The sequence below is a fragment of the Protopterus annectens genome, chromosome 10.part0 (assembly GCF_019279795.1).
Source record: "Protopterus annectens isolate FY-2018-M chromosome 10.part0, PAN1.0, whole genome shotgun sequence".
Classification (NCBI taxonomy): Eukaryota; Metazoa; Chordata; order Ceratodontiformes; family Protopteridae; genus Protopterus; species Protopterus annectens.
The window spans coordinates 1,698,897,456-1,698,908,430 of record NC_056744.1 but is presented as its reverse complement, the minus strand read 5'-3'; the positions used below and the strand labels follow the sequence as shown (position 1 = coordinate 1,698,908,430).

At 37.7% G+C, this 10,975-nt stretch overlaps 1 protein-coding gene across 1 annotated transcript in view; it reads left to right on the top strand.

Moving 5' to 3' along the window:
- Positions 1 to 1,283: 1,283 nt before the first annotated feature.
- The window catches only part of LOC122814443 (trace amine-associated receptor 5-like), a 78,913-nt gene continuing 69,221 nt past the window's right edge, over positions 1,284 to 10,975 (top strand). The window contains exon 1 of the mRNA XM_044087022.1: positions 1,284 to 1,505. Within this exon, the coding sequence (XP_043942957.1) occupies positions 1,284 to 1,505 (222 nt within the window). The remainder of the gene's footprint in view (positions 1,506 to 10,975) is intronic.

Below are 10,975 nucleotides of genomic sequence, written 5' to 3'. Positions count from 1 at the left end.
CTTACTGTTGATAAAGCCGTATTCGTTCCTATTACACTCTCCTTGATGAGCGAAATCTCCTGCTCTTGATCGGGCGTGTGAAACGAACTACTGCATGTAGCATGCGTCCCAGCATTCACGTTCCCCTTCCTGTTCCTTCCTTCTGGTAAACGATCTGTCATCACGACGTTAGCGCTGCCCCTCCGGTTCTTCCCTTCTGAAGAGAAATCAGCCCATCGCTTACCAGTAAGGCCAGAGGACTTAGGTGCATTTGTCTTCGGCCAAACGAAGATATTTCCATTGGAAAAATCTTCAAAGTCTCTGTGCAGTTTATTCAATTTCTGTTTTTTTATTTTGTCATCATTTTCAGCAAATGACACATACAGTGCTTCTAAGCGTTCAACGCTTCGTGCATCAGTAAATTCAGACTCTAATTTATTTTGCAAAACAGTCACATCTTTTTTCAAACCCTCTAATTCAGGAGTAAAGAACTCATTAAGGAGTTCCATATATTTAAAACTTGTACTGATATTCAATGACTGCCATTTTGCCAAAAGTTCCGGGTGGCGGTCTCCTTGTGCAGGCATGCAAAGGATCCTCATCCCCCTCGGAACTATTCCATAGTCAATACAGGCTTCAAGATGATAAAATTGCCATTGGAGCCGCTGTAATTTACTTGCTTTGTAAGTCAAGTCTCGTGTCATTTCCTCAAAACTTTTATCCATGGCTACCGGTTTCAGACGTTCCTTGGAACCGGAGCTCTGCATTGCAAATCCTAAGTTTAAAAGAGGATTTTCCTTATTGAAAAGTCTTTTTGAGCTCCATACGCTATTATCACAGGTTTCCTCTCTTCCAGCAGAAAGGGAGCTGTTTTCAGTATTCAGGTTCAAATCCATAGCATGCACAGCACTATATCACTAGAGAAACTAACAGTCAACTTGGTACTCTCACATTGGGAAAATACATTTGTTTTAAATAATGAAGCCTGGAAAAAACACATAAAACTCTATCTACGGTTTGTAGATGATGTTTTTCTTTTATGGGACGGATCTGAGTCAAAGTTAGGTGAATTTGTGGATTTTTTACATTCAACCACAGCATTTTTTAGGTTTACGGTTAAACACTCATATGACTCCATAGACTTTTTGGATGTTAGAGTAGGACAAGATGAGCTAGGTTTTAACTCAAAACTTTTTAAAAAAGAGTGTTGGAAGAACACCCTTCTATCTTTTGATAGTATGCACCCGAGATATACACATCCCAACATTGTACAAGGGCAAGTCAGTAGGGCTTCAAGGATTTGTATGGAAGACTCATTCTTTGAAGAAGAAATTGATAACCTCAAAGATTGTTTTAAAAACAGGGGTTATAAGTCTGAAATGGTGGATAAGGTTATAGATAAAAATAAAGGTTTAAGACATAATACACATAAACCATGGATAAAGCGAGCTAAGAATGCTGAAAGTAATATAGATAAGAGCAATCGACACATGGGGCCGCAACTGATGTTTACTTATTGTAGCAACGTAAGAGATGCCTGCAATATAGTGCGTAAGAATTGGAATATTCTTACAAGTGACTATAGTTTGAAAGATATTGTGGGCCCTTATCCTACCTTCAAATATAGAAGGAATAAAAATCTAAAAGATCTCTTATGTATAGAAAAATCTGCTAACACTTATAAGCATCAGGCCCTGCATAGTACAGGGACAACACCTTGTGGACTTTGTAAAGCCTGTCCCAATATTAATAAGGATACACAATTCAGACATCCAGTTACAAATAAAACATTCTTTTTTAAGGGTAAGGCCACCTGTCATACCACCGACATAGTTTATTTTAGCCGAATGCTGTCTTTGCCCTTGTTTTTATGTTGGGAAGACAAATAACATGCTAAAAGTGAGAATCCTGCAACACCTTTCCAGTATTAGGAATGGAGACGAAAGAAATGCATTATGCAGGCATGTAAAAGAATTTCCTACACACACTTTTAAATTTCGGGCCATTGTTAATGTAAGATTGAACAGTAGGGGGGGGGGATATTAAGTTAAAAACAGAATTGGCAGAAACCAGATGGATTGTTGACTTAATGGCAAACAGGAAGCCAGGTCTAAATGAAGTTATACCTATTAAACCTGTCCTACAAAATAGGCGGGTTTTCTATTGAATGTGATTGGCTGTTGACATATATAAAATGTTTGTTTAATGTTTCAACCACATCTGATGAAGGGTATATCCCGAAAGCGCTCATCCTGTTTACTGCATTTTTTACTTTTGGACAATTAAAGTTTTTAAGTATAGCAGTGTTCCACCTTGTTTTGTTCTTTGGATTACCAGTTTGCTGCTTTGGTGGACTTTAGCACAGCACTAGATTTTTTGACTGTTAAATATTAGAGATGAATGTGATTTTAATGCATTGGCAAAACATTTCAAAGTTAATAAGGGACATCAGTTTAAATTCATTATTTTGAAGTTTCAAAGACAAATAGAGAAGGAGGGGGCTATACCTCCTTGAAAAGGCTGAGCTGATTTGGCAAGTACGATTGGACTCTGTACATTGGCTAGGTCTAAATGACAGTTTGTCCATTAGTAATTTATTAAAATTAAAAGCCCTTAAAAGATGAATGTGTTATTATGTTCATTACCACCAAACACAATTATTTTCATGAATTAATATTAATAATACAATTCATTTTTAGTAGTATTTTCTGTATACATACACTTATATATATTATTTATAATTTTATTACTCATAATTGATGTGTTTGCATTTGACCTTATATATGCTCTTTATATTAGAGATATGTATTTATTTCATCAAGAGCTTTGCAGAATTTTATTATTATTATTATTATTATTATTATTATTATTATTATTATTATTATTAATTGTTTTATATGAGTCTTATAGACTATGACATGATGGTGGGGTATCAATATAATATAATATAATATAATATAATATAATATAATATAATATAATATACTACGATTTCTATATTATTCTTATACTATTTTATATTATTTTTATATTACTTTATGCACTAACTTATGCACTTTTATGTACTTCGTGCACTCTATTTTTGCACATATGTTTCTATTTTATGTCTTACTACGTTTTATTGTTGCATTTTGACATTAATGAAATGCTTTTTTATGTGCGTTTTCCCTTAAATATATAATGGGAAGTGATGTCATCTATTTGTGTCTATTTATTTAATAATAGGCTTGAATTAGTTGAGACTAAATGGATTGTTAGGTTGCAGGCAGACAAGCTGCCTGGTATTAATGCTGCTCTACCTTTAAAGCTGATTTTAAAGAAGCGTAGTTTGCATCAGTAATTGTTTTAATGTCTTATTGGATGTTGCTAATTGTTTTTAATATATAAAATGCTTTTGTTTTCTTGTATTGATGGATCTGATGAAGCACATTTTGTGTGAAAGCGCTTATCCTATATGTTCTGAATAAAAGTTTTATATGCTGACAGTCCTGGTAGTTACCTGGTTTGTATTTTTTACTGCATGTTAATTTATATAGTCACCCTGTGCATCAGAAATATCACTTCATTTCCCTGCATTGATGGTGAGGATGACAGGAATGCTGCATAGGTATCATCACTTACACAGTGTGTTGTATGGGGGTGCAGGAGGCCTAGGCTGACCGAAAAGACTGACAGCATGTGTGTGAGTCAGGAAGGGAAGCATGTAAGATAGACCATGGAAATGTGCTGTGTGTGTCTGTAGGTGACCTGCATTTGAAAGTGGTGTGCACGTGTGTGCATGTACACAGTCAAGCTCAGTGCTAGCCATACATGTGTGTATGTTGAACAGTTTTGAACTGTGCATACTAGAGCTGACAGTTCACCATCTCTGACCCCAAACATGGGAACTAGTTCTGCCAGGAGTTGCAATGGCACCTCCATGCCCAAGGTCAGAAGCGGTGCTAGTACCGGATGGTGACTGCTGTCTGCTGTGACCATGTCCTCCACGGGAACACCCAGGACAACATTGCTGATAGAGTCCTACCCAAGAAGATTAAATGTTGTAATTAAATCAAAAGATGCTGCAATAAAGTATTAGTTTTAGGGTATGCACACTTATGCAACCAGCTTATTTTACATTTTTTATTTTTTGTATTTTTCCCCTAACAGATTTGTTTGTTTTTCAATTTAATTGTACAGGTTATAGGTCACATTATAGGTGGGAAAATTTTTGAAATGATTTATTGTGGTCTCATTTTTTATATCACAAAACCCTGGCATTTTAACAGGGGTGTATAAACTTTTTGTATCCACTGTAAATTAAGGAAGATAAGAGGTGAGGGGGGACATACCATTCATGGCAACACAGATGAGGGTCTATATTAGAACATCGAAAGTATAATAGTTCGAATCACTAAAGGTCGACCTTTATTGATCGAACTATTAAAATTTTGAATGTTCATAAAAATAAATTAAAGAAAAAAAAAGAAAATCTAAAGGGTGTAGCCAAGCCCCCCTGCACCCCCCACACCCCACTACTTAAATATACCAACTCCGAGACCACACTACATTGAAGTAAACAGAAATCTCCCCTTATGGAGATTTCCATTTACCCGTTTGATGTTCTGCACTTTCACTATTCTCGTGTCGACAATGTCGGATTCGACATTGTCAACTTTTGAGAATATAACATAGACCTCACAGATGATATCCCTGAAAACACTGATAATACATTCTATTACAGGTGTGGAGTGTCAGTTGTGAGTACAGTGACGACAATTCTTCTACTGTTGATGTAGCATGTACATACCTCTCAAGCTGTTATCATGGGACAGTATGGGCCAAGCACTAACAAATGCAGGTGCACAACTAATTAGAACAGTTTCACATAATGTGGACTTACATATCTACCAAGGTGTTATGTAAATGGATTTGGTAATACATTTAATTCCAGGTAATCATTTATCTGGTAATCATGTGGTAAACAGATTAGGCAGTTCTAATTACATTACAAAAAATCATGACAGTTGAGAGGTATGTTTGTGTACATTAAGTAAACTAGACAGCCATCATGCCTTAGTTGGCAGGCATGATAGTAGAACACAATAGCTGTGACTGCAGGGGATATCTGCAAATAATGTGACAATTCACTGCAGCAACTTAGAACAGACATGCAATGAATACAATCCTACTACAAATATTAAGATAGATTTTTTTGTTCCTGGAGTGGAAGGAAAAGAGAGCATTATGTGACTGAAACTGGCCTGGATACAGCCTTGTACCCTACTGTGAGTTGAGCAATACATTTTCAGGACTTTACTTTTGCATACTACAGATATTACAGTTTTACACTTGACTGCAGTAACAATAGAACAAACATGCAATGACTACAGCCCTACTGCAAATAGTTAGACATATTTATTTAGGAAACCACAATGCTGCTTAACACATTATTGGTAATGGTGACAATTCTCTGTGAAATGTACACAAAATATCTGCTCATAACTTGTGCTACCTGACCCATATACCTTTTGTTCCTGGACTGGAAAGAAAAGAAAACATTATGTGACTGAAATTGGCCTGGACACAGCCTTGAACCATACTATGAGTTGAGCAATACATTTTTGTGGGCATTACTTTTGCATTCTACAGCTGTTACAGTTTTACACTTGACTGCAGCAACCTTACCATAGACATGCAATGCATATAGCTCTAGTGCAATTATGTTATGTCATCACAATCCTGCTTTACACCTTTTGGCTTTCTGTTATTGTTATTGTTTATTGTTTATTGTAATACCATTTTTATTGTTCATTTATTGCACTACAGTTCTAATTGCCCATTTATTGCACTACAATTGTTATTGTTTATTCTTTATTGCAGTACAGTTTTTTATTCGTTATTGCTTATTGCACTACAGTTAGCATAATATATCTGTACTTACCACACTCATGGTACAACCTGACCAGGCATCTGACATGGAACTGAATGTTGAGAGTCCGCTCAGCTGCAACTGTTGGGTGAGAAGCATACCATTATCCATACCAGTTTTGCACACATTCAGCTTGCATTTTGGTAAAACAGTGGAATAAATACATATGTCTGGGGCATGCCCAGCCCTGGCCTCCTGGACCCAGGTGTTTAAATGTCCCCTCTTTCTATGCTTCAGGTCATCATAGTGGTGATGACACTGCTCACCAGTGTGGGAAATACCAGTAGCACTGGTAGGTTCCCTAGTCAACTTATACCAGGCCTCAGCCTTACATTCTGAGCCCTGGTAATTGCACTGCAGCAGCCTAGGTTCATAACTGCATACCAGGAGCCCAACAAAATCCCTGGAATCCTGCACACCCCATCTCTGTGCCCAAAAATGCACACCCTCTCTAACAACACCTGGCATACTCTCAGTTAGATAGACTCCAACGAATGCTGCAGAATTTCTGCCTATTGCCCTTAAGATAGACTGTTATCCTACTTTTATACTTCATTCAGCAACATTCAAAAAAGTGCTGTGTTGCTTAACATCACACAAACCAGTTAAGCAGAGCTGAGCATTATAAAAACTTTCACTATGATGGTTTTAGTAAAGCTTAGCAACATGCAAACAATAGTAGCCATTAACCACATTTAAGCAGTGCTTAGCACCATGCAGCACTCCCAAATGTAAAGGGTTTGGTTTTAAATTAAAAGACATTTTACATTGCATTAAACAAATGATATGTGTGCTAGGGATTCAAACCTAGGACCTACAAAGCTTTAGATCCTTACTCTACCAATTTAGCTACTTGGATAGTATACAGACTAGTATACCTTCACATATACTACTAAGCTACCTGCTAGGCATAGCACCACACAAAAGGGCTTCAACAGAACCAGAAATAAATAATTAATTACATCCAGTTTTTATTTTTAGATGTCTGGCAGGTGTTCGCTGTCTATATATAAGTGCAACTTGGCATTTCTGTGCTCTGCATCTTGCCACACAAATGGACATTAAAACAAAATAAATAAATAAATAAATAAAAATTTGAAATTTAAAACACAAACTATTAATTCACAGCACATTTCAACAGTAGCAGAAAACATTACAGGGAGCCTCACCATGTACACAACATCTGACCAGCCATCTTCCTGCATGGATTCAATATCCCTGTTACTATGCTCTCCTTCAGCAGCATGCCATGATTAATATGCATGGTGTGCTACGGAGGGAGAACCATGGCTGTGGATATGGGAACTTCCCGTATAGGCTCTATATGGAGCCTACAGGGATTATATTGAATCCTGAGGAATCTCTTTTTAAAATACCTTGTTTCTGGTTTAACATTCAATCTAAGATCTACCAATGAATTGTTCAAAGGCTTCCATGAATCAGAGGTTACTGTTTTATGTTTATAGCAGAAATAAGTGAGTATGTCTAGTTCATTTAAAAACCTTCTTGGGCCCTTCTTACTGCTTCTTTGTGATTTTTCTTTCATCACAGTATTTAACATTTGGGACTTCCAAGACCACTGCTTTCAATGTCCAATGTCTTACATTGTTCCCTTGTCCTGACTACACAAAATCTACTGCACCACGCTGCCTGATTAAGAAATACATGTTATTTCCCTAAATACACAATCCTGCTCCTTCTGATTTAAAGTAGTAAGTTGCTGCTCATTCACTGTATATGATCTGAATGAAATGGTTATATTTATATGACATCCCACTATACAGGGCATCAGTATCGCTGAAGGTCCTTGATACTTAGAGAAAGTCTAAGGCTGTACACCTGATGCTTTGCCTTGAACCAGTAAATCTTTTGAAGTCCTCTGATAAGCCTTCCAGTATCTCCTGTACAATGGCACTTTCTGCTGGTGCTCGTTGCACAAGGTACTATATACAATGTGACTTTGCACTATCCAGACAGTTCCCATGATTCCCACATCTGTCATATATGTGAAATATCCCAACATTTTATGGAGGATGACATTTTATTTAGAGTCATCTCATTGGTGAATATGCACATTGCAAACCTAAATATCATGAAGATCCTGAACCATAAATATAAGTTTGCATTTGAGTGTGTTGCAAGTAATGATGCATATGCTTTGGAGCCATTGCTGATGTCCCCCATCTGTAATGCCCTACAACTCTGTATTGTTGCAGGCAGGTAGGCACAGAACATCACCATATGAGTGCTGGTGAAGTGACTCTTTGCCTGTGTGGATACATCTGCTAGTGCTCTGTAGTATGCTACAGAAACATGTAACAAGATGTTTGTGATGTGTGCCAGCATACACAACATGGCACTATGAGCTATGTGTAGGGCTACACAACAAGATGCTATGAAAACAGTTACAATAAGTTAAAACTATAGCATTTGCTGACATATGTGTGGCTGCATCAGTTGGGGACCTGACTGAGCATTTAAAGCTGGATAACACCACAGCAGGCCCAATGTGAGGCAGATGATGTGCAATATGCTATGGCATTGGCAGTATGGTAGCATGTTCCCACAACTCTGGGCCAAGACATCTCAAACATAGAACAAAAGTGACACATGCATTGAAATAAACAGGCTATATATTATAGTACAGTAGACAGACTGGCCAAGCTGCCAGCAAGCATTTCATTTACAGGCTATCATCATAATTTGCACAGGTGTGACAGCACAATAGCATGGGACAGCAATACTAGTATAGATGGAATGGTCATATTAAGAACGTAGATGGCTGAGAATTTTTGGTATGTCAAGGAACATGCTCTCAAGTGATATTGTAGAGATACTATAGAAGAAATTCCTACCATGTGTATCAGGTGTCTCTGTTGTTCTACAGGCATGTGGTCTAGGGAAGGGCATAGAATATTGTTTGTTTTTGCATGTATGTGTGAGTGTGTGTGCGTGTGTGTGCGTGTGTGTGTGTGTGTGTGTGTGTGTGTGTGTGTGTGTGTGTGTGTGTGTGTGTGTGTGTGTGTGTGTGTGTGTGTGTGTGTGTGTGTGTGTGTGTGTGTGTGTGTGTGTGTGTAGAAATGCCACTGTGGCTGCTACTGTTGTATGATACTGGCAAATGGATTGCTTTCATAATGCCATTTTCAGATAGGGGTACATCCCTGTTTGGGAAAGTCTAACTAGAATACACTGATATCAAACTGTAGGTCACTGAGTGGGATGCCTTGTAAATGTACCCACAATGTAACAGGATAAACACCAGCCATGGTCCACTTGACCATCTATGGACTGGTTTGGATGCCATGGTGGAGTGAAATTAGTGTTGGCCACATCCTTGTAATTTGGCATTACCAGGTTAGAAGTCAGAGCTGGAATCCTGTGGGAAGTGGCTGTGCAACCATGCAGTGTACAACCATCCCCAACTTCAGCTATGGCCACAGCCCTATTAATTAGCCTTGCAGTCTATGTGGCTTTGCAATACAGCCTCCTAGTGCACTACCTGAATCCCCCTCACACTAGGTATGTAGACTATTCTCCCCTTTCACTGTGCCCTTCCTGGTTGCAACCCCCCCCCCACACACACACACACACACACACACACACACACACACACACACACACACACACACACACACACACACACACACACAATAAACTATGTGACAGCTCTGTGTGGCAGCCATGTGGCTTAGAACTGTTTGTTAGATATGTTTAAGTACTTTCACAGACTAGTACAAGTTCTATTTCACTGATCCTTAATGATTTACTGGTTTAATTCATTGGATGGGTAATAACTTGTCTAAACAACATTTGAATATATTGAATTTTTAAGTGCGGAGACATTTAGAAAAGCATAGAGCAGCATTAGACACTACCTCATTTGTTCAGTGTATTCCTACCGGCTCCAGTTATGTCCTAGATAGAGGGAGGTACATTTAATCTATCCAAATCTATCTTTACAGTTCTAATTTTAAGATACCATTATACCAGTTTTTCCAGATGGTTTGGAATTCTTTACATACTAAGCTAAATGTGCTAACTCAATGACCAGTACTGACAGGGTTCTATGACCTGTGATATTTGTTTTGAATTTTCTTGGGAATTTTCATTTCTTTACTATGATCAAGTGGTTCATAATCTAAACAGCAGATCGTATGTTCATATTGTCTTGGGAAAGCATAAAATAGTTCTGCATGTGTACTGATGATATGTTTTGCAGATGCCAAGGCAGATAAGTAATTCTTGCAATAAAGATTATGGACCTATTTTTTTCTAAACTAATTTTATGAAAATTAAGAAGCAAATTTCTATTTAGTAAATAATGTTTGATTGTGAGTTCTTTAAAAGCATGTGTGATGTATACATAAAGCTAGTTTGCCATGATGTTACCCTTACAGACTGAGTTCTTCCTATCCACACTGGGAACTTTGCATTATTAGTGTTTGCTGCAGGAAACCTCAGTTTATAAAAAAATGGAATTTTTGTCTAGAATAGCAAAGCAATGACATTATGATTAGTTTTATGAGAAGCATTGGGTAGGCATATATAAATGGCTTCTGAAGAAAATCACAGGTCCGTTTTTGCACCTCAGCCTGACAGTAGCCTAACCCAGGCACATAATGTGCTCCATGTACATCCTTCATTCCCTGTTATCAAGCCACGATCTGACTCTCTCTCTCTAGACACACACATACACACACACACACACACACACACACACACACACACACACACACACACACACACACACACACACACACCATTCTTTCAGGGACATTTCTTAAGTAAACTCCAAAATAAGAAAGTCCATAATAGGGACCTACACCTATCGCAGTTTACAGTCTCTGTATCCCCTATGCTTGGGATTGGGTAGTGGAATCTTTGCAGTACATCAAGAAGGCCCTAGTCACTGTATGTTATCTATTGTTTATGTACATCAAGAAGGCCCCATTCGGGGCGTGGCCAAGGATGAACACAGGATAGCAGCAGATTTCTTCAGCTCCACCAATTTCATTACACTGACAGGAATTAATTACTTAAAAAATTAATTTTTGAAGTAATTTTCTTTCTAAATATGTTTGTTTT